We start from the raw sequence: 25,391 nt of genomic DNA, 5'->3' as shown, positions 1-25,391 counted from the left end.
CAAATATAATTTCTATCCAATTCGTTTTTATAAAAGAGGCATACATTGAACAATATAATTTTTTTGTATGGATTAACGTTTATAAATGTAGGTACATATAGCCTATAGGTAATATAACTCGTTTAAAACGATTTTATTAATTAAAAATAAATACTTTATTGCTATATTAAATTTAATAGTAAGTTTATTATTTAAGATAACTGTTTGAAATGCGATACATTCCCTTAGGTTTTGTAACGGTATTACCTACAACTATAGATAATGTATTCCACGGATTACCAACAGTCATGTGGTCATCGTTGTGAAGAACTGTCGTGTATGCTCTCCCTGATAATTATTGTTTATAAGTTATAACTGCTAACGTAAAATAACTATTGCTATTACCTTATTATTTTTAATATTTAGTTTAAATTTAAAATTTAAAATTTAATACTTCAGTTTCTTTTAAATATTAATTAATGTTATTATAAGTTAATATTATAACTAGGAATTATGGATAACGAAAACGGAAGGATTCCTCCGGACTCACATGAATACCATCATACTTTGGTAAGTCAATTTTATTATACAACTAAATTGTGGTTTTAATTAAATTCAATAAAAAGCGGTAGGTATTTATTGTTTTATAAATGTTTTGTATACATAGTTTATATAAAAAGAAAACTAAGTACCTTAAAATTTTATTTAAAAATATAATTATGATCCATTCATTTTTGTAATAACATCTAAAATTACAACTTATTATACTTATTCTGTATGATATATAATTATTATTTAATATTTACAACGTTTATTGAACAAATTAATTTTAGTTTGCTGATAAACTATTATTTTCTATAGTAAATTTAAATAATGTAACAGCTAATAATTGATACGAGCTATATATTTGTTGTATTAATATTACTAAATACTCACTAATTTAGATATAATTACCAATTTCTAGCAATCGGCTGTTAAGTAACCAAATTATCTGTTGAATAAAATATCTATAAAGCTATTTATAATAGGTATAAAGTCGTGTTTGTGGATCATTTCGGATGTAAATTGTAAACGCGGATTTTATCAAAATAAAATGTTATAATATGATTTAATAACTTAAATGTCATGTGCCAAATTTATTTTGATTCAAAAACAATAAAATAAATACTAACTGCCGTAAAGGTCCATTATTCGAATATAGTTAGTTTAAAAAGTGTATAGAGTTCATTATATTTGTGGAAAATAAGTATTAAAACAACGAAGTATAGTTATTTAGTTATTCATTGGTGTTTGTATTTGTTGATAAATTATATCGTTAAGTATGATTAGATATGATTCGGTACAACAAAAATTAAATCATACAAAGTAGTGCATTTATCTACAAATAATGCTTGTATAATGTATATATATCGTTAAAATTATTTTAATTCATGAATGTTTAATATATTTTTACAAGTAGCTCTATTTACGATTGTAAATCTCACGATTTGTTTATAAGTAATAACCAATTATCTATGTTACATGGTTTGTGTTATTTAACAATGGATTATACACTCGTAATTTTATCCTAAAAATATTAAAGTTAAAATATAGTTTCTCGAATGTTGAACGTTTTTGATTTTATATCACAAAAATACAACATAAGACTATGTGTTATATAATAATTAATTATCTTTGCATACGTTTTCAACCAAATAAAATAAAAATATACCTATACAAAGAAAAATATTATATAATGTTTATCAAGTTTATGTGTAACTAGTATAAGAGTGTCTAGATTAAAACAACGTATTATACATTTCATACCTATACGAAACACAGTAAAAATTAACTACAACATTTTCAGTAATTGCTTATTAGTTTTATATTTATATTTTTATTGAAGTACAATTTTAAAAAAGTTTTACGAATTCGGTAATTTGTAACTAATATAGTTTGAATAAAAATTACAATTTGTGTTTTATTCACAATAATCTATTTTCTTATTTTAAATAGTCAATAATTTACAAAATATATATTTATTACTTGAAAATTAAAGTTCATTATAGTTATAATTTTTGTTGAAACTTGACTATAATTTGCTATTTTTTTCAAGACTGTTAAATGTGGTAAAATGTTAAATGGTAAATTGATTAAATCATTTTAGGCTTAATCATACATGATATAATATTATGAAAGCTAGTGAACATTTATAAATTCCTGCTATAGTTTTTAATTATAATTACAATTATTTGTAACGATTTAAATTCTAATTAGAATTTTCACTACATAATAATATAGTAGGTACTATATAATCTATATGATTTAATAAAACAAGATTAATTTATGAACAACAGTTCATATAATATGATACATTGATACCTATACTATAGGTATCTTGAATAACTGAATTATATTGAATTGTGAGTTCAATATTATTTTAATAAATCATTTACCAGTAACTGATAAATGTCATTGTATAATATAGTAAGTTTGAATAAGAAGAATGGAGTGGTGAAGATTTTTTTTATCTCCATGTGCATATTTAATTCTTTACTTATTCACTCTAATAAACTTTAAGCTATTGAAGCTGATAATCTACTTATTGTTACTTTATTTGAAATCTATTCGCCTTTATTTTCAAAAACATTTTGTATAAGTTAAATCACTTATTTTAACTTAAATAATAAATAATAATGATTGATTGAACATTTAATTGTTTGTTAGTTTAACAAAATAAAATCTCATTCTGTGAAAGTATAAAATTTAAAAATAATAACGCCTAAATATCTAGTCATAGTGGAGTAACACTTTGAAATTCCTACAAAATAAATAACTGAAAATATTTAATATTATTGGTAATGGTAATATGGTTTGACTTTTAAAAAACGAACTCATTGTGTAAAAATGATTGTTTTATGACGGGAAATTAGCATTTATTCTCCACAAGAATATATACGTTGGTGAGTAATTGTTCAAAGATTTTTACCTCAAAATAAATTAATGATATCAAACTAACAGTTGGAGTTTTATTCGCAAGCTGACCATTACTTTAAATATTTTTTTCAAAGTAAAAATAAATATATAAAATACTACAATGATTATTTTATTACATTATATTATATTATATTATTATATTCAATATTCAAATAATGTAATCATACCAAACGGTATAGTTAAACAAGAAGTACGAGAATGGATAGAATTGAATGATGATGTACATAATTAACTGTGACTGACTGACCCAGACACCTTAAAAGAATTAACAGAAAGCGACTAGACTAAAGATTGTTATACTACTGAGTACTGACAGTTTTAATACAATATGTATGTATAAATGTATAATACATAGGAGTAATAGGTACATAGTACGTGCATGACAAAACAGTACACGTACATTTTGCAAATGAACTTCTTTTATGAAAATCGTAAGACTAGTCGTCTAAAAAGTTCATACAAAGACAAACAATAAATTTAATTAAACAAATTTTACCCGAAAAATTAAAACTTTAGAAAAATTAGCTAATATTAAATATTGATATACGATGAGTACGTTTTAGTTTTTATAAAATCACTATTATTTTTTTAATTTATACTTAGACATATTATCATGGTCACATAAAGATATTTTAATGCAACTTTTTATGAGGTATTATATTAATCACTTTCTAAAAGTTTGTATAATATCTATAGTATCTATAAAATGTTTAACTAATTAACGTAGTTAATAATTTATTAATATACCTATTGGAAAATCTTTAAATCCATAAATGGAAATGGTTGACTGACTTAAATCGATTAAATTAGTTTGAATCACTGCATACTATTTAAGAATCAAATGTCTAAGTATCCAACGAATATAATACAATAATAAATGTATATTATATAAATAATGAATGATAAAACACAATACATTGTTTAAATTTAAGAATGAATTTATTCTGAAATCATTAAATAAGTTTAAATGTGGAGATAATGATGTGGTTGTTGTAATAAATAAGATATTACATTTTTATAAATAATGTGTTACTAACGTGAGTGTTTTATTATAAATCATTACATTAAAAATAAAAATTAATTTAGGTACTCAAAAATTGTTAAATCTTTTATTAATATACAAAGTTACTAAGTATTACTTCCATTTTCTCATATTTTCTAATTTTTTTTTTATTTCATCAATGAAATTACAAAAATAAAATTATTCACTTCAATATTTGTGATAAATTAACCTCTATAAGCAAAGCTTCTAATGAAGTAAATGAGTTAAGTACAACCTGTAGTTATACCTACTAATTAATCATAATCATAAAGTGAAAAATTAAATTTTGAACAAATGGAAATGGTATTGAAGCTTGTCGAGTCCCTTAAAATATTACTATCCTCCAATGGTATATCTCTAATGCTAAAAAATCACACAACATGGAATCTGAAAATGATTAATAGGTAATTAGTTTAATTGTTGCATACGGTTTTAAAATGAATATAAAAAGTAATAATAAGTATGTTAAATATTAAATAAAATAATTTACTAAAAGTGTCAAGGTAAACAGATTATACAATATAAGCAATAAGAAATTCTACTGTATCCTGTTGTAATATTTAGTATAATAAAATATATGTTAGGTATTAATAATAGGTAAAAGGTACTAAAATATATAACCTATATTATAGTTACTTTAATTTTATTGTTTTTTTAAGAATTTGTAACATTTTTATAACTTGTCTATCCGGTTACAAATATTTAAAAATAAAAATTATCTCTTGAGAAAAAAAATTGTTTTATTTTGACTATGGATTGGTATACATAGTTCACAGATCTACAAATCTAAACTTCACAAAATCTATAACTAATAATTATTTTCAGACGATTCTAAATAATAATGATAAATTTGAAAGGTATAATAGGTGCATAGCAAATAAATAATACCTTCAAGTGTATTACAGACTTCCAAACAATAAATAATACCAATCAAATTAGCTATTGTAAAAACTGAGATGGCGATGCGCTCATGTTAGTATTAAAAAATAATATAGTATAGGCGTAGGTACCTATACCGGCTACCACTATTTTCTGTCTATAGTCGAGTAATACTTTTTTTGGCATAACCTCATTTAACCAGACAGACAGGATCTCAAAGCGATTATGAAGATTTAAAGATGCAGTAAATGGACGATTAATAATTGTTAGGGATTCCTTGTCATATACAGACTGGAGTCATGTGGCACCCCGGGGACTCCTGCAGGGGGTGTAAATATGAACAAATAATTTATCGAGATATTGGTGACTTCTGTGTGTATATTATGTATGCGAATGAGAACTGCACCACAATAATAATTGCGATGTAACAATAATATATTACACACACTTAAATATTAATTAACTTATCACACATTCACACGTTGGTCGTTGACACAATCTTAATATGTTGTCGCATAAAATGCCAATAGTTGAGCTCCCTTGAATAGGTTAAGATCCAGCCCAGAGGATAAAATAAAAATAATGATAAAAGAACATCCAATCCCAACCTGGTGTTTATTTCACTAATACATTTTCCGGATTGGAATTCGTCATTGGAATTACCTAACAAGTTATAAATTAGTTTCTCATATATTATAAGTATCTATTACGCCGTGTAGTTCCAAGCCCCGCGCACCCACTATACCACCTCCGCACAAGATCACGTATTTTTGAAATGAGAAGAAACAAGTTACTCATCGGATATTCATTGAGTTGGATGAAAAAAAATAACTTGAAAATAAAATCGGGATTTTTACAGACGTATTTATAGGTACCAAATTCCTGATTTTTAATAGGTATTAAATATCTCATCGACAACTCTTCGAATATAAATCAAGATATAGTATCTCTTCATTGTCTCTTATGAAGTTTTGCCACTAACTCTAGCACCTTATTGTAAATATATAATACATATATTGGTATTAATGTCGCTAATATTTTGTTTCCAGTTACTTAATTGCTATATTATTATTAAAAATTCTAATAAGTATATAATAAAATATTAAACGTTGAATTATTGTAATGGTAATTTAAATGTAATAAATAAGTAAAATATAATGTATAAGCTAATGGACCCGAAAGAATAAAGATGAATTAAATAAAAATAAATAAATGTAACACAGATACATTTAATTTTCATAAATGAAATTCATCGTTTGAAAAAAAAAGTTTAATATACGTTTTAGTGCGTATACAATTTGAGTATAACATTATTATTTCAATGTTCTCAAATTTATTAACAACAATCACTTGATATTTTAACTATTATTTACTATTATCATAAATAATACATGGGTGCCTACTTCAACTGTTGTAATAACTTGATATATACAGGGTTTAATCGTGTTTCTCAATAATTATCCTCGGTTATCAAATGTAATTTCATTGTAAAAATATCAGAAATCGACTTGATACACCCTGTGTAATTGCTAATACAATATTATACTATATATCGTCATATTATGCTTATCGTAGATAGTTCACGCCTTCACGGTGTTGGCGGCTGCTACCTTGCGGCAATAGGCAAGCATTTTTAAAAAAAGTTTTGACATAGATACGTGAAATTATAACACGTATTTTAATATAGGCAAGTTGTATAATGATGTTCAGCCAATAGCCATTATACGACCGGAAACAATTACATTCGTTACCACATCTGCCGGGAAGATCTGAATCTGTTTAGTATAAATACCTATATTATGATCGTTAATATTTGTTAAAAATTGGTAGCCTATACTATATAGCCTACGGGTAGATAGGTTCATACAAATAATAAATCTAATAATATGTAGGTACTATAGGTATAGGTACAATAACTGAAAATATATTATAAACATAATAATACAGTGGTGGTAAAAAAAATAGATTTACATTTCATCTTTGTGAAACTTTAAAAATCGATATTAATTGTATTTCATATACCTACTATTTGGCGATGGATGATATTATATAACTGCTATTTAAATTTTGGAATTAATAATAAACGTCAAGATTACAGGAAAATGTTTACAATTTTAAATTTAAGAATAATCACTTGGTACACTACCTACCCAATATATATTACTCAATAGTCATTATTTTTTGCATTAATATTTATATATTTAGTGCCTATTCATTATACTAGACAATACATTATAAATTACTTTAATAATATTAGTATAAGTAACCTTGTTAAAATGCGTACATTAGTATTAAATGCCTAACAACTAAAACAAAATATACCTGCTTGATTTTGTATGACAATCGCGCAACTCGGTAGTTGATTACTTACTTCAAAAAGATTTACTGGCACAAAATAAAATTTAATTGCGAGCAAATATATTGTTTGTTTAAAACATCTTGTTAACCATTGTTATGCTTAGGTACTAACTATGAGTTTCGATGATCGACTAGACGATAACACAAGGACGAGGAACTCATGCAGTATTTACCAAAAGTTATAATCAGTGTTAAACTTCAATTGACAATAAATAAAATTAATTTTGACAGTATTTATTGATGGTCAAATTGTAGATAGGTAATCGCACTATGTTGCATAAAACCATGAGTGAAAACCAAAAGTTAAAAATAAATAAAAACGTATCGATACTCTCGGGAATAACATCTTGTAGGATTTGTGTTAATTAATCTATAATGACTTTATAACAATCAAACATTTTTTATTTAGGCATCTGGTCTTAATTTTTATTTGGTATGAATCAAATATTTAAAAAAAATTAGAAAATATTTAAGCTATATGGATTTTATTTTTATATTTGTAGCTAATCATTATAATATTATGATATCAGTGATTTACAAATTCTTATATCATGTTTAACTTCGTTAAAATAAACTGAACAAATTGAATTGTCGTGGGTAGTCCAAAACATTTTAAGAACAAGATATTCTCAGCCTTTGGTCAACAAAATATAACGAACTGGATATTTTGCACATGACAAAACAATTGCATGTAATCTTTTTTGTTTTATATGCATACAATAATATAAAATGATGACTGGGCACTGGCTATTTGAATTTTAATTCATAGGTATATAATACGTTTCATACGAATAATAGGTAAACCGGATATAGTGTAGTATTTTTTTTATCCATAGTATTGTTGGTACCCGCGGTTAATGACCGAACATTATTGATGTACGACAACATTTCTTGTTATAACTAAACATGGCGACCTTTATAGTAATTTACATTAAGCAGTCAATTACTTAATGTAGTTGAGTAGGTATGAGTTCCACTAGTGACTCTTTGCTTGAGGGATTTTTCACAGATTAAATTATTTTATTTATTCATAATCGCGTATCCTAGTCTAAACCCAGTAAATAATGTCCAACTGTAGATCACTTTAATAATAATTATAAAAAAATAATCAAAACATTTAAAATTACTTTTATTTAAATAACATACAGTTTATATTAATACATTTAAATAGTACAGTACGTAGTATAATTTAAATTGTATGTGATTTAAATAAAAACATTTTTAAATGTTATTATTATGTATTTTGTCTGCTATATATATATATATATTTTTTTTATTGATCATTGAGCCCGGCAACTATGGCCATTAGCTGTTTGTTTGTTTGTAGGGGAAGATACTGTTGGTTGGTAGACACGTGTGTGTAGTTTTGGCAGATTTTCAAGTGGGCACCCGTAGGTATCTGCCATGCCCGGGTGGGGGATGGCGGCTCTTGTTCTCCGGACACCGTGACTTGGCCGAAGAAAAATGCCGCCCGTGAACCGAGGTTTGAACCAGCGCCTGTGTGCGTCACAACCGACGCCTTGGTCCGCTCGGCCACTCCGTCCCCTATAAATTTTTGTAGGTAGTAGGTAGGTACCTATTTTTAGTTCACACTGCAGATTACAATCCCACGTAACTTAACGATTTGCAGTTTAATGAAACTCATATAATTATATATTTATTTATTAAGTATTACTGCAGGCTCCGTATTTTTAATTTTAAATGATTAATTACATACATGTAATATATAGGTACCTACTTATTAAATTTACATACGCGCTCTACCTTACAAATCGAGAAGACAAGCCTAAAGAGTAGTCTTGATATTTGCAGGTTCGGTAAAACTTGTTCCAAAAATTGTTTATTTTTCTTGATTGGTTTCTGAACAACAATTATAATAATATCTTTGTTCTAGACAATATTTATTTATTTTTAAAACTGAATTATAGTTTATTTCATAGTATGAAATGAATACAATTTCCCGTTACCAACCCAAAGAAGTTTTTTTATGTCATGCATAAATACATAAAGTTCTAAACAATTAAATATTGTTTTCACTGCCAACCTAATAATATCTAAAATTAACTAAATTGATATATTTTGAATAAAAACCAAATCCATCACTAATAAGTATATACTTGTATTATTTAAATATTTTCATTCAAATTAAGAAAAAGTTGTATTTAAAGTAGGGTATTATTTTTATTATATCATTATTTGTTTAAACTATGTGAGCAGTGAGCACTGATTTTCAAGTATCAACAAAAATTACATAACATCAAATTAAACGAATCAAAAATTGTACCAACACCAAGTGTCATCATAGAAATATCTATAGATTTATCTGATACAATCGCATGATAAATGATTTATAGTTACAAGTCTTAACGTACCTATATAAACATGTTATTAGTCATATATATATAATTAAAAATGATAGTCGACCTTGAGTTTTTATAATGTTTGTGTGATCTGAATTATATAAAGCAAAAGACCAAAAAACAATCGTCAGAATAATGTTGCTTACATTTATAATTATAAACGTATTAGCACGATTATCGGTTTGTAAAGTTATTACAGTAATCATTATAATATGGAGGAAAACATAAGTTTATTCAAATATATAAGCCCCTCCACTATTGGTTCAATTAATCAGAGTTTTTTTTTTCAATATTTAGACTCCAGTGTTTCAGATTAGTAAATAAAAATAAAAGTTATATAAAATGATAGTTGATAACTAAGTTGTTTTTAAATTCAAATAGATAACATTTTATATTTTGTATCAAAATTATTGAAACTAACAAAGTAAGTGTTATAAAATATTTATTAGATTATCATAAAAACACAAAATAATTTACATTTATAATACTACGTGATAATACTATGTGATTTGGTCTTGGTGCACATAATATTATGCTACTTAAATACGTAAGTGATAATTAGTATTAGTCACACATTTTTTTAACAATACAATTTATAAATAGGTAATTAATTGAGTGTATTAATGGATTATTCTATAAACTTAATATTGAAAAAAATTTATTGTATTCTTAATATACAACATATTTATTTGTATACGTAAATGTAGAAAATCAATATTATTACCAACACTGTGTGTTCGTCATTAATCATTACGCTTTTATGAAATTAGCTGTTAATTTTTAAATTACTTTAATTTATTCAAAATAATAACAATATATCATAATACAAATAGAACTTTGATTGACCTGGATTTATACAAATTATTGTTAAGTAAACGATTAAAGTTTAAAACTATGTGTAAATTAAAAAAAATTATTTCCCTACAGTTATTATACCACACCATTGACTAAACTTTAAAGTTTAAACTATTTATCTAACTATTGAAACTATTAATCGTTACTATTATAAACAAAAGTACAAACTTTGGTGAATTAATTTAAAACCAAATTACCTATTATATTAAAGGGGGATAACAATTTTGTAAATATCACGAACAAATAATAAATATATAGAATCACAAAATTCAACAACTTTAAAAAATAAAATACATCATTTTATAATTAATGCGCCTCACTTCACATGAACGCATACACATTGACGTTCATGTGGTATAATGTGTCCGGTCATTTATTTTGTTAAAATTATAATAATATAGTTTACCGCTCAGTTGTTTACGACATTCATTTTAATATATGATTATGTAAATGTAAACTGTAATAAATGATTTTTCAATTATGCTCAATTTACATATTATACTTTTCGTGTATAGAATTAATAATTTAAAAATTAACTCCACAAAATAACTTTGCAATAAATTGCATTATTTATTAATCTAAATTAACTTATATTGGTTTAGTTATTATTTAATAATTAATATTAATAATATTTATATATTAATAGTTAGTTTATCTATTATTAACTTTACGTTATAAATATAATATAATAATAATATATGATTTTTAAAACAAATTTTTTACATGCAAATAATTCATTAATTGTCGTGTAATTAAATCCGTTTGCAAAATTATAATAGAATTGTAAGTATTAACCTTTTACTAAATATCTGTTATTTCCCTTAAATATTTTACTTTTATTTATGTTTATTTTAAATTACATAATTATTTTTAGTAAAAATTACTATAAAAGTTGACAACCGCTGGCATAACTAATTAAAAATACAAATTGTATTATTGTCGTATGCTTAAGTTATATTGTAATCATAAATTGATAATCTGCACATAATTATAAGATGTACTTAAAACACTATCAAATAAAATGTTTATATATAATAAAATAGTTCCAAATAACAAGTTAATACTATTAACTATTTTGTATACTCTATACAGTAGGTACCTACTAGGTATGATGTAATCATATCCACGTGAACTTTAAATTTAAGTATACCTGAAATTTGCTTAAACTTGATAATTACCTAACCTATAACTAGATTCTATAACGTCACTATGATAAATTTCTATCCCTATTTTTAACAACTAACTATAGTCTCGAACCTTTTAGATTCTGAGCGGAGCAATGTATTGATTTTACAATTATGTGTTTTTCTATTCACTTTTTGTGTTTGTGTTGCACACGATTATAAGTAATAAAAATAATAATTCGATTTTCAACATCAGTAACTTTCCCTATGAGAAAGTGAATCTAGTTGGTGATTTCAGGAGGTCAAAATTCCCTTAAAACTCCCTGAAATGCACATTAGTTTACAAAAACAACGGGAAAATAAAAAAAAATTAAGAAAAAACAGGAGTTTTTACAAAATATAGGTTTTTGACAAATCGATTATGGTTTTTGGTGTAACTCTAAAATTAATTTCCGTAGATATACATGCAATTTCTTCTGAATGTTTGTATTAGCATTTTCTATATACTGTACAATTTTGAAAATATTTTGACTCGCTTTGAGCTATTTGCAAACATTTTCAATTTTCATTTTTTTAGTTTTTTTTTTCTATAAATGCCAATAAAATTTTATGTTGAGTCAAATAGCTTTGAAATATAATACGAGGCTCCTCACATATCGTTAAAATATCAGTTTAAAAATATTAAAAATAAATAAGCAAGATTTTTTTTACAAGCATTTAAAGTTTAGATTTTGAAAACTTTATCAAATTGAAAATTTACAAATTATTTTTGAGGTAAACATTTTTAAAATGCTCAATTTTATATCTAAGGATTACAAACAAAAACAAGGTTCCGCGTAAGTAGTTCATACTGTAACCAAAAAATCTAAAAACTATTATAATATAAACTCGGTTTTTTTAAGGGTTACACGATGTTAAAGTTTGGAAGAAATTAAATATTTAAGCAAAGAAGAACGATTTTAGTTTTGTGTCGTATTTTAAAAATATTACTAATGGGTACTTGAAACTTCTTAAGTATATTATTATGTACAAATATGATAATATACAAATAATATTAATTTAACTTACTTGCTACCGTATTAAAACAATATAAATATAATAAACAAATATTTAATATCCTAGGCTGACAAACAGTCTCCGCTCGGAGTCGTACGAAAAACGTTTTTCGTATACAATGATATTATATCATTGAATTCAAATTAAACAACATCCATTATTACAGTGACCCATTTGTAACCTACTGTACATCAGAGCGTCACCCACTTTTTTTTAACTAGAGTAGGTTTAGTAAAATTGTTCATAATTGTATGTACAATTATTATTTTTTAATTCTAAATATTTAATAGTTAACTATCGTTATTTACTGCATTGGTTTTAATATTATAATTCAAAGAGATATCGTGTTCTTGACAATTTAACTTAGTTCATACGTAAGATTATGGACTATTTCTTTTGTATGAATACAATACAATCTAGATATAAAAAGCAAAATATAAATTGACCTTATTATTATAATGCAAAAATAAAAATATAGTTAAAATATATTACGTCATGAACATAGCATTAGTCAATTGCATATATTTTAAAATATTAAATGATAATACTATAGTACTTACTTACTAATCAACAATAACCACAGTATAAATGTATACTAAAATGGTACCTATATAGTATATAATATATATATATATATAAAATAAGTAACATGACGTGTGCTAATTAGTTTATTGTTCTGTTGTTTAATTCATATTATGTTGACTAAAGATTTAACGAAGATCGCTATAAAATACCGGCTCAGAATCAATTTTTTATTGCCTATAATCGTTATTATCCAAGCAGATAAAACATGGTGACGATGTTTAAAGAAACAGAGTAGTAATATAGTAGGTACATTGTATATATTTTATTAGTTATAGTATTCCGTGTAAGCTGAGCGTAACCAACTACATAGCATTTATTTATCTAGACGATTGTGACGTTTAATATCTTTTAATGCCCGACTTTATATATCCTTCGTACAGCTTATCCTGTAAAGTAACGGGCGTAGGTTTCATCATTGCCTCAGTGTAGTCCAATTTAAGGTGATTATTCAATTTATACTCCCTTTTTTGTGCACAGTTTATTCATGCCAAATAGTCGCACGCACAGTCGTCCGTAACTATATATGTCCAGTGTTATCAAAAATTTAAAAAAAATTCTTGTGAGCTAAAAGTAAAAATAAAACTAAATAATTATAAAAAATAGACTTCAAACATGACTGTAGGGAAAACTGCGAAAATTTCATCACCCTCTATGAGGAGACGAAAATCTGCTTTAGGCGAAGACGACGATTTGGAACGAGAAACAAAAGCATTAGCTTCATTTTATCCAAGTCCACCGCCCGTGGACTTTGTTCAAACTACAGTAAGTTAATAATGAATAAACATTCAAGTTACAACTTACAACTAGTATTGTAAATGATTTAAAAATGTTGAGAAAATTATAACAAACAGATAAATCAATTTTTTAACAACTGTGTGAATTTATAAATACATGCCAAATTACAATTTTTTTTTATATAGACTCAGATCTTACCATCTTAGGAAGGGTACCTATTTCAGTTAAATTAATTATAAAAATATAAAGTATGTATTATGATACAAAATAATATTATTAACTTATTGAATTTATTTTGTGAATATGTCAACACTTGTTAAATGTGTTTTTTTATTTAAGATACTCGACTTATGTACATACTACTGAATATTTGTACTTTTTAGGTACTTAATATGTATAGTAAGATTGTTTCTATGAAACTGAGACATGAGTAGGCAAAACAAATAAGACATTGATCCATATTAAAATACAAAAATTATTAAATGATTCATCGGCAATTATTTATAACTTTATAAGTAATTTTAGATTCTGAGCGAAGCGATGAATGTATTGATTTTACAATGATGTGTGTTTTTTTTTTATTTTTTTTATTTTTGTGTCTGTCATCACCTTTTAGGACAGTAAAAGTGCTTGGATTTTCTTCAATAGTAACTTTTCTGATAGGAAAGTGAATCTAGTTGGTACTTTGTGGGGTCAAAAGTAAAAATTTCCCAGTAGTTTTCACAAGCGACGTGAAAAACAAAAGAAAAATTGAGGAAAAACGGGAATTTTTACGCAAAATCTGTTTTCGAGAAAATCGATTTTGGTTTTTGGTGTAACTCTAAAACAAATGACCGTAGAGACATGAAATTTTGACTGAATGTTAATATTAGCATTTTCTATACACCATAAAATTTACAAAATATTTTGAGCTGTTTACGGCCATTGTCAGTTTTCAATTTTTTTAGTTTTTTTTTCTATAAATATCAATAAAATTTTATCTGTTGAGTAAAAAAGCTTGAAAATTTAATAGAAGACTCCTGGGTTATTGTTTCAAAGGCAAATGAAAAAAATGAAAAATCCTTAGTCACAGTTTTTATTTATAAGCATTTAAAGTTCAAATTTTGACAAAATACGGAAAAATCACGAAAATAATTATTTTGATTTGAGAATTCATAAAAATTTTTCTTTTTAAATCTAAGATTTGAAAATGTAATATAAGATTACTCATAAGTTTGTCTACCTTTATCAAAAAAAAATTTTTAGAAGAAACTTAAATTAAATTTTTATGAGCGTCTGAAATTTATATTTTTACAACATTTGATATTTACTCGATTTCTCATGTAACAATTTTCTTATTTTATTTTAATTAAAAAACGAATGACTGTAGATACTTGAAAATTTCACTGAATGTTTATATTAGCATTTTCTATACACCATAAAATGTTGAAAATATTTTGACTCTTTTTGAGCTGTTTACGGACATTGTCAGTTTTCAATTTTTTTAGTTTTTTTTTCTATAAATATCAATAAATTTTTATTTGTTGGGTAAAAAAGCGTGAAAATTTAATATAAGGCTCCTGATATATCGTTCTAATAGCAGTTGAAAAATATTAAAAATACATATGCACAATTTTTTTTTATAAGCATTTAAAGTTCAAATTTTGACAACATTTATCAAATTTATAATTTATTAATTATTTTGTGGTTAAAAATGTATAAAATGTTTAACTTTTATGGCTAAGGATTGAAAATTTAAAACAAGGCTCCACGTAAATAGGTTATATATAAATTACTTTATTCACAATAATATCATCAAATATACTTGGTAAAATCATAAGCTGACTGACCGTTTTCGCTCAGAATCGTTTTTCTTATACAATGATATTATATCATTGAATTCAAATTTAACACCATCAATTACAGTGACCCACTTTAACCTACTGTACAGCAGAGCGACATCCACTTATCCACCTTTTTGTATATAATTTTATCGGAATGAACAAAATGTAGTATAAAATCAAAACTTATACCTATAGGTACTTATAATTACTTGACACCAGCAGTGGCGGCTATCCCACAGGGTTAATGTGTATCTTGTGTGATACTCTTTAAAATTTGGCTGATGCTAATAATAATACTCTATGCTGGGTAGGGCAAAAACACAAAATCGTCAACATAAATATGTTGAATGAGCAAATAAAAATTTAGATTAAGTTTTTTATTTCAACTTGTACAATTTATTGTATACACAATACTCGTACTGTAAATATATTATAATCTTACAACATGTCAAAACAACGGCTAAATACTAACATTAGGGATAGGTAAAATATTTTAATAATTATTCGATAATCGATACACCGTAATTTTTCAGATATAGCCACCACTACATGAAAAAATGCAGTTTATTCATTATTATTATTTGCGTAGTTATTAGCCAATTCAAAATAAACATTTCAATAAACATATGATATTTATAATAATATTACGGTATTCTTTCCACCTTGACCCAGTTTATTTATACTCAGACCGTCTCTGTGTTTTATGCATTATGACAATCTAAGAAATCAGCGTCAGATAAAACCTATTATTATAGGTACTTAATGCATAGACTTTTCGTATCCTTCACTGACCACAACATTCCTATAAAACATCTTCAATATAGAAAGCTACTAGCTATTATAATGATATATAATATTAAAAAAAACCCAGTTCATTAATGTAATACGAAAAATGCTTACAATTTCATTACCTACATTGAATTAATTAAACTATTATAACGAGCAGAAATAGTTTTAAATTAATAAAAACAAATTCAACTGATAAAATTTGTTCCTTTATATGTGTATATAAAAATGTACAATATTTATTAAATATACGATGCTGGTGAATATGGCCCTTGAAATATTTTTTAGGGAGGCTTTTTCCCCTATATTATGTTATTGAGGGGTAAATAAATTCATTAATATAAAATGTGTATGATTTTTAACTATAAAAAATACTAGCTAACACTGGGGGTCTGAGGCTAGACAAGGGGGCTAGTACTATATAAAATGTATATAAGTATACAGAATGACAATAAACACTCATTTTCTCAAAAATAATACGTACGTTTTTGAAAATTTTTTTACGTATTTTAAAATGATTTCAAAACCAAAATTTGATATATAAAAATCAATTTTCGAACGAGTAAGTAATAAGTTATAAGTTATTACATTTATGATCGTTAGAATGGAGTGGCTCAGGGGTAGGTACCTAACAAACGGTTGATTAGTGATCTACTACTCCGCTCATCAAAACTTTAAATACCTACGTATAACTAATTCTACTCGTTTGAAATTCGATTTTGGACCTTTTCCGTTAATTCACTACCACTGTTTTTTTTTTTTTTTGTTTTTCCGTAGTGAATAATAATTGGTAGGTAGGTATCCCACTGTTTATTATTCCATGATTTTATTTTGCTCCAAGAACTCTCAATGGTATTATTAAAGTTATGGAAGTTCAAAGTTGCTGCCGTGATTACGCGTGTATCGGCACTCGTCGCTCCGCTCCGCAAATCGAAAATATCCCCAGACTTGCTATACAGCTCCACCTCAAGTTGGTCACAGGATAACCGTCGTATATCCACTCTTAATACGTATTATATACGTATTATACATATACCACTATTTAAATTGAATAGTCGTTGTAAAATGAAGGTATAGTTATTAAAAGTGGATATACGGTGGTCAACCTGTGACCAACTTGAGGTGGTGTTGCATAGCAAGTCGGGGGATATTTTCGATTTGCGAAGCGGAGCGACGGCGCCGAGGAGCGCAGCGACGAGTGCCGATACACGCGTAATCACTCCAACTTTGAAAAACCAAAAAAATAAATAGTGGTAGTGATTTAACGGAAAAGGTCCCGATTTTTATACATTGAAATGGCTTAAAAGGTATTTCGTTTCAGACTATGAAATCAAAAATGTATGTTGTAATTGAAAAAGGAAAAAAATATTTAAAAACATAATGATAAAAACTATTAAAAATATTGATTTATATTGACTACAAATTATGTAAAAATAATACTTTTCGAGATAATGAGTGTCCACTGTTAAAAATAAACCTACTATATACAACAGAAACTAGTTATATGGCTTTTTTATTTTAGTACTTATTACTTGCTTTTATTGATTGCATTATAAGGCACTTATTGTTGGATTATAGATAAGCGTATTATTTTAATACAGACAATTTAAAATTAATTTATATAGGTATGTCAAGTGTCAATAAAATAATTTGAGTTTAAATAAAATGTTTCACAGTATAACATTATTTAATCTATGTTAAACTTATTTTTTTAATTCAAACTGTGAGGGTGGGATTGGTGGTAACTGAATCGATAACTCATGTAGGTACTTCCCAATTTATTTATTATTATTATTTTACATTTTAATTTGGTTTAGCGTTTTGAAATAATTTCTACGTGTTATGATTTTTACATTATCGTAAACGATAGATTTCATGATCGTAGGTAGTATGTTATGAAAATGCTTATATGGCAAGTCAATCAATTCATAACATTTATAACAACTTATTGAATACAAAATGAAAATGAAAATGTAGAATGTTTGAATGAGGTTGGGTCGAATTTGTAGTGCATGTTCTCTTCGTTCTAAATGGTTTAAACTTGTTTTACGAACTGATTCATTATTCAAAGTTACTATAGTTAATTTAGTAGTAGACACTAGATAACCGTATTTATATCTGAATACTGATGTCTGATATATTATACTACATGTTATTTTATAACAGCTAGATCTAAAATAATATTGTACGCACGAAAAGTAAAATTCATTACTTAGGTATTACTATATAATTGTTTTAGTACCTTAGTTTTTATTTATTTCATAAAGTATAAGTTTGGTATAGGTACGATAAACTCGGGCAAATAAAAATATTAATTTATAAATTCAATAAGAGTATAATTACGAATTAATCGAATTAATAAAATAAACATTGATTTGAATTGATTATAATTTATTTATTATGTACGATCAAAATAATTATTTTCATATTTCATATTATATTAGTATAAGTTTTTCAGAAAAAAATATAAGTATTAGTGGTGTATATTTTAATAGTTTTTTAACTTTTAAATAAAGATCAATAGATACTGACTAGTGACTATCATTTATTAATTTAATGCCTGATAAATACTGTACAATAAATAAATTATCACAATATTATGTACTTATAGTGAAGTATCTAAATAAATTGTATTTAAATTGGTTATGCTGTACCTAACAAGTTTAATAGGTACGTAGGTAATATATGAAAACCCAATTTAAAAATGTTGTTAAGTAATGTATATGAAAAAACAGTATAGCTTAACTTAAATGAATCGCCTAAACTCTGCCGGAAATATATATGAATACTGGAAATTGGAATACTGAATATAGTTAGCACCGTTTGAATTTAACGTTGAATCCAAAAACCACACACTTTATAATCAATTTTATAATTACTAAAAAATGTATATTATAGGTACCTATTTGAAAATGTTAAATGTTTTATTTATTATCGATTTAATTTTTTCAAATAAAAATATATAAAAGAAATAACTGTCAGCTACCTAAGTATACTAATCAGTAATCATAATTCAATATTTTTTTCTTAAACATAAATTATTTTTTTTTATTTTGGGTGGTAAGAATATAGTGATATTCTTACCACCCAAAATAAATATTTAAAACAAAATACTTCTTCCCAACTTTTTGATAAACTTGGTAAAAATTATTTAAGTTCATAAAACATCTAGTCTGTGAATTAAAAATGTGAGATTTTTGATGCAAACGAATTTAAATCGATATAAATGTCCCGAAAAAAAACGTTAATCCAACTTAATACAATAATTAATACATCATATACGATTAATTATAATATTATTGACAAATAATATAATATAATTAGACATTAGTTTTGTGTAAATGTATAAGTACCTCTATATAGCTCAAATTATCCTTCTAACATCGCGTCATACCACTCATACTATAAGAGTAGATAGATAACTGATAAATCAAAAGTTAATTTATTATTTATATAGTAAACTTCTAAAAATAGATGTATAACAATATGATAATATAGATACTACAAACTGTATGTCCCATTATTGGAAATTCAAAGTTTTTAGTTGGGAAACGATTAATTAATAATAATAATATTAATTTAATATTATAATTATAATTTAAAGAAGTTTGGTAATTAAAATACTTGTAACAAATCGTAATGTATTAACATTTTTTATTAAAATACACAAAAGTTACAATTTAAAAATGAATATTATTTAAAACCACGCTAAATAAATAATTTGATGTAGCATTTCAAAAAATGAATACACATATATTCATAACTCAACTCACAATGTTCCAATGAACATTGGCTTTACTAGGTACCTACTGTAGTATTTTTTTAAATTCTGTAATTATTTTATTTCTGTACTAATTTTTTAATTAGTTGTATTCAATACGTTTTTTCAAGTTTCAGATTAACATTATCACTAAATATTGATTAATTTTGCTTATATAATAATTATACAGAGTACAACACAAATCGTTGACAATATTGCAAATATATTATATTTATAAAAGCCATATGTTCGTGATACATTGATACACTATGTATACCTCCGCTAAGTATGGATAGTTGATGTCCTTAAGTAGGTAGGTGCTTCTTATACAATAAATTTACATACATGTGGTCATATGGAAACATTCAATTATTTGATACATATTTTATCATGGAAATACATCGTTCCAATTATAGATATTTGTTTTATTATACGTGATTTAAATTTTTAATATTTTACTGAAATAAAAAAAACATACAAACAATGAACCATACATTTAAATGGTCAATTAATAACGAAAATTCAGTAAGTGGTATTTCTATTAACGATAAATAGTTATTACTTATTATAGTTAGTTAAAATAAATAATAATAAAAAAAAAACATCTAAACAAAACGTTGATTATAATTGAACTGAAATTGAATAATATTTCTATTATTTTTTGAAATGCTAATTGTTACATACTTATATATTTTAACAAATATTATATTATTTTTTATTTTAACTTCTTATCGGCTTTTAATACATTGCAATTGAATATGCATAGTATAAAACAACACTTTTATAATAGGTAGGTAACATAAAGTTATTATCTATTACATATTGCAATAAAATAACGATAAGAAGTGCACAGTCCATACTCCATACCTATGTATATGTTTTTACTATTCTACTCGCCGTTGCCTACTTGATACTAGAATTGATAAAAACAGTTTTCTGTTCACATCTTACGACACGAATTTAAGTCCCGAGTTTTCATATGATAATTGTTCCCCCTGTCCGGCAACACATTTGTATAGTCACCTGGCCCAATGAACATCGATAACTTACACTACACAAATAACGTACAGCAATAGATGGTTATGATTTGAATTAGATTTTAATTTAATGTCCTCGTTAACTTGGTACGTTTAATCGTTCAACAATAGTGTTTTTTTTTTCTTATTATTATGGAACAGATGTATGGACGTTACACGAAAGAATTGGGCGACTATGTCAAAGGAACGCAACAGAACATATCAGCGCCTGTCATACACGGCGGTGCTAACGAAGAATTCAGCAAGTACGGCGGGAAAATCAGTTCCACTTTGGAAGTTGTATGGCGCCATTCGTTCGCCAAGCTCAGCGAAGATTGGGTGTTTCTCACGTTATTGGGTCTCGTAATGGCTGTACTAAGTTTTGCCATGGATTACGGTATAGACTTCACCAACGAAGGTCAGTAGGTACTACTGTAACTAAATAGATATTATACAAAATGTTTAATTAGTATAGCCAGTGGGTAGGTGTTATACGTCATACTCAATCGTAGGACTATATATAAAATTGTATAATGTATATAATATAGTATGTTATTCGTACTACATTTGTAAAATATTGGCATATTATACAAGAGTAGCTATGCCTACTAGACCGAATAGTGTCCTACAAAGTCGAATAGTGTCCTAAATATAAAATACAATTCCAACGGTCAGACCCTCTCTAGTTCCTAGTCCTCCTCAATCCTCAATAATCATTTTTTTGATAAATTGCGATTTTATGTTTTATGTAGATACGTACTGCATGTCTACATGTAATCATGTAATCTTACATCAGCGAATATGTATAAATGGTGTAGGTATTCTACATTATGTTGATTAATATTTGAATTTCATACACTGACATAACATTTTTCTTCAAGTGAACTATGGCCACAGGCTTAACATCTTGTTAAAAATTCTAAAAGAAAATACTTATATATATTTTTTATTTTGGTGATTTATAGGGCCGTAAAATAAATTAATTTACGTGTTTTTTTTCTTATTACTTCGTCGAAGGAATTGAGTTAGCAAAAAATTGGTTTACTTTACTATAACTTTACTTTCATAGCTTTCATAAATATAATATTTTTTATTTTGTAATTTTATAGTTTCATATAGTTATTTGTATCTTGTGATACTGTGATTAGCGATAATCTACTGATTAGCATCTATGAATTTTTTAACAATGATTCCAAAAGTAAATTTACTCAAATGTCCAAAGATGAATATTTTTTTTAATTGTCTTTGTCCATAGCTCAATAGTTGTTGATAAAAAATACCGATAAAAAACATCACATACTTCCAAGGTGGATATCAACCTTGCATACTGATTAATGGTATTGATTGTTATAAACATATATCTAACACAGAACAAAAGCCTATAGGTATCACATAAATAATAATAATAATAATAATAATAATAATAGAAAAAGGTTCTAGACAAAGGTTAATTTTTTTATTCCCGTCCAAATTATATTATAAATTATAATGTAATAAATTATTAGTCTGACTTTAAATTAATGCATTACAAAACATATGGAAATATTCACAGAAAGGAAAAACAATAAATTAACATTACATTATCTAGTATTTACGGTAATAATCATTATATTTATATACCTACATATATATTGTACATTAGATACCGGTAAGTCAGAAGATGGAAAATATACGGCTTGGCTATAATTCTACAGTAATAATAATAATAATAGTAATATTATATACCATACCCCACCTGGGCATGACAGATACCTACGGGTGCCCACTTGAAAATCTGCCAAAACTATACACACGTGTTTACACCTACTGTTCCCTCCCCCAGAGTTTAAAAAACCGCCCAAAGACCTAAGTTTCCGCGGGTTAACTAATAAAAAAAAAATCATAATAATATTATGGTTAGAATTAACTGTAACATCTATAATTTATCAAGTACCAATTTTTATCAGTTTATCCCTTTCACTGCTCCAGACTACTATCAAGTCCTAAACACTTACACCATTCACTACTCTAGACGTACTATTATTAAATTCCTGTACTTTATAATATTATTATTTGCCAATAATCATAAAACCATAGGAAACTCTAGCTCACATTATTTTAAACTTAAATAATTTATTAGATCATATAGATCTCAAAATTTAAATTTAAATTTAAAAGAAAATTTAAAAATTAAAAATTAAAAAAAAAATGTTTTGTATTCATATATGCTTACCATAAAAATACTTTACTGTGTAGGTACTGCTTATATCTTTATTTAGTATGTTGTTTTTCTTTATTTATAATTGCTACTACAATCTGCAATTAGTTTTAATTGATCAAATTAGGATGTAAGTAAAATGTAATAATTATAATTGATAAGAAATTGATAGGTAAATAATATTATATAATGTGAATGCGTGATGGACTAACGTAAAATTATTGTAATATATCAACAAAATAAAATAACAATAATTACGAACATATATAAGATAATATATACCAAACATTTTCCAAAATATAGCATCTTAATTAGTATAGTAGACTATAAAAATCTGCACTTAAAAACATAATTTAAATAAAATTGCATCAGTAATGGAATAAAGGACATTGAAGATTAGTATAAATTAATAGATAAATTATTACTACATACGTGTATATATGTAACCAAGTAATATTCAGTCACAATGACAATAATAATATTTAACTTTTGCATTGATAGATTTATTTTTCTAATCAACAGAGTAAATTTTAACTGTAGATCGAAATATAGGATTCATTGTAATTTTGTTTCCTACCGTTATAAACCTAGTGGTAATACAATATTATAAAAATGTATTAATTAACTAAATATTTTGTGGACAGGAAGAATATGGCTATTCAAAGATATGGCGTTCAATCAGTATTTGCAGTACATTGCTTGGGTACTGTTACCAGTCAGTTTGATAACATTCGCAGCAGGATTCGTACACTTAGTTGCGCCTCAATCAATTGGTATGCAATTACAAATCTGTAAACTATCGTCTTATAAAATTCTAAAATGGTCGATATTTTGTTATATATAGGTTCAGGGATACCAGAGATGAAAACAATACTAAGAGGCGTCGCATTAAAAGAATTTCTCACCTTGAGAACGTTGATCGCGAAAGTTGTCGGAGTTACAGCAACCTTAGGTTCGGGTCTACCTCTCGGCAAAGAGGTATGTGCTCTTAAATATTAGTTATTACCATTAGAATTTAGAACGTATAAATTTGTCAATGTGTGATATTAGTATATTACCTCATGGTTTTATTTTGTATGTAGAATGTCAATAAATACAAACTAGCCAAACCTCGCGTAATATATAAAATGGATCATCAAAAATAAAATTAGAATATACGAACCTATAATAGGTATTGTATTGGATATATTTAAATTCGTCCATAATATTCAACAACCATAATATATTATTACATTAAGTATGATGTAGGGGGTGTTATGGTGGATGGATACCCTATAATGATATTTTTTTAAATGCTGTATATTATGAGTAATATAATAAAAAAATAATGTTTGAGTGTCACATATTACATTTAAAAAAGAAATGTTGTTTTAACATTTCCACTGGGCTGGTACCTACCATACTGATAAACTATAGGAATTTATGCGACAAATTTCAGGGCCCGTTCGTGCACATTGCCAGCATAACAGCCACGCTTTTGACGAAAGTAATTACCTCGTTCAAAGGAATCTACGAGAACGAATCGCGGAACACTGAAATGCTGGCTGCGGCGTGCGCGGTTGGAGTGGCCAGCTGTTTCGGGGCTCCAATAGGAGGTGTGCTCTTCAGCATCGAAGTAACGACCGTGTACTTCGCCGTGAGAAACTACTGGAGAGGTTTCTTTTCCGCAGTCTGTAGTGCGACCGTGTTTCGATTACTGGCCGTATGGTTCAACAAAGCCGGTGCGTATATTATATCATAAGCTGTCCCGCGCAGTCCCTCGTCTACGAAAGGCATTTATAATATTATAATATACCAATCATAAGATTTTATACATGATTATATGATTTTATGATAACGTCATAACAATAAATTAACAAT

At 26.0% G+C, this 25,391-nt stretch overlaps 1 protein-coding gene across 6 annotated transcripts in view; it reads left to right on the top strand.

The window, feature by feature from the left end:
- The first annotated feature begins 309 nt into the window (after positions 1-309).
- LOC132946973 (chloride channel protein 2) overlaps positions 310-25,391 on the top strand; it is a 30,111-nt gene continuing 5,029 nt past the window's right edge. The window contains exons 1-5 of one of the 6 annotated variants that reach the window (XM_061017114.1): positions 310-549; positions 21,497-21,752; positions 24,176-24,304; positions 24,376-24,509; positions 24,970-25,252. In XM_061017114.1, coding sequence (XP_060873097.1) covers positions 493-549; positions 21,497-21,752; positions 24,176-24,304; positions 24,376-24,509; positions 24,970-25,252 — 859 coding nt within the window. In that variant the 5' untranslated portion in view covers positions 310-492. Of the gene's footprint in view, positions 550-10,001; positions 10,019-13,517; positions 13,977-20,735; positions 20,844-21,240; positions 21,398-21,496; positions 21,761-24,175; positions 24,305-24,375; positions 24,510-24,969; positions 25,253-25,391 lie in introns of those variants that run through there. The other 5 variants (XM_061017117.1, XM_061017113.1, XM_061017115.1 and 2 more) reach the window with 5 other exon arrangements.

The sequence above is a fragment of the Metopolophium dirhodum genome, chromosome 6, assembly GCF_019925205.1.
Source record: "Metopolophium dirhodum isolate CAU chromosome 6, ASM1992520v1, whole genome shotgun sequence".
In the NCBI taxonomy this organism is placed as follows: domain Eukaryota; kingdom Metazoa; phylum Arthropoda; class Insecta; order Hemiptera; family Aphididae; genus Metopolophium; species Metopolophium dirhodum.
Note: the sequence above shows the minus strand (reverse complement) of the source record. Positions and strands in the feature narration are given on the sequence as shown.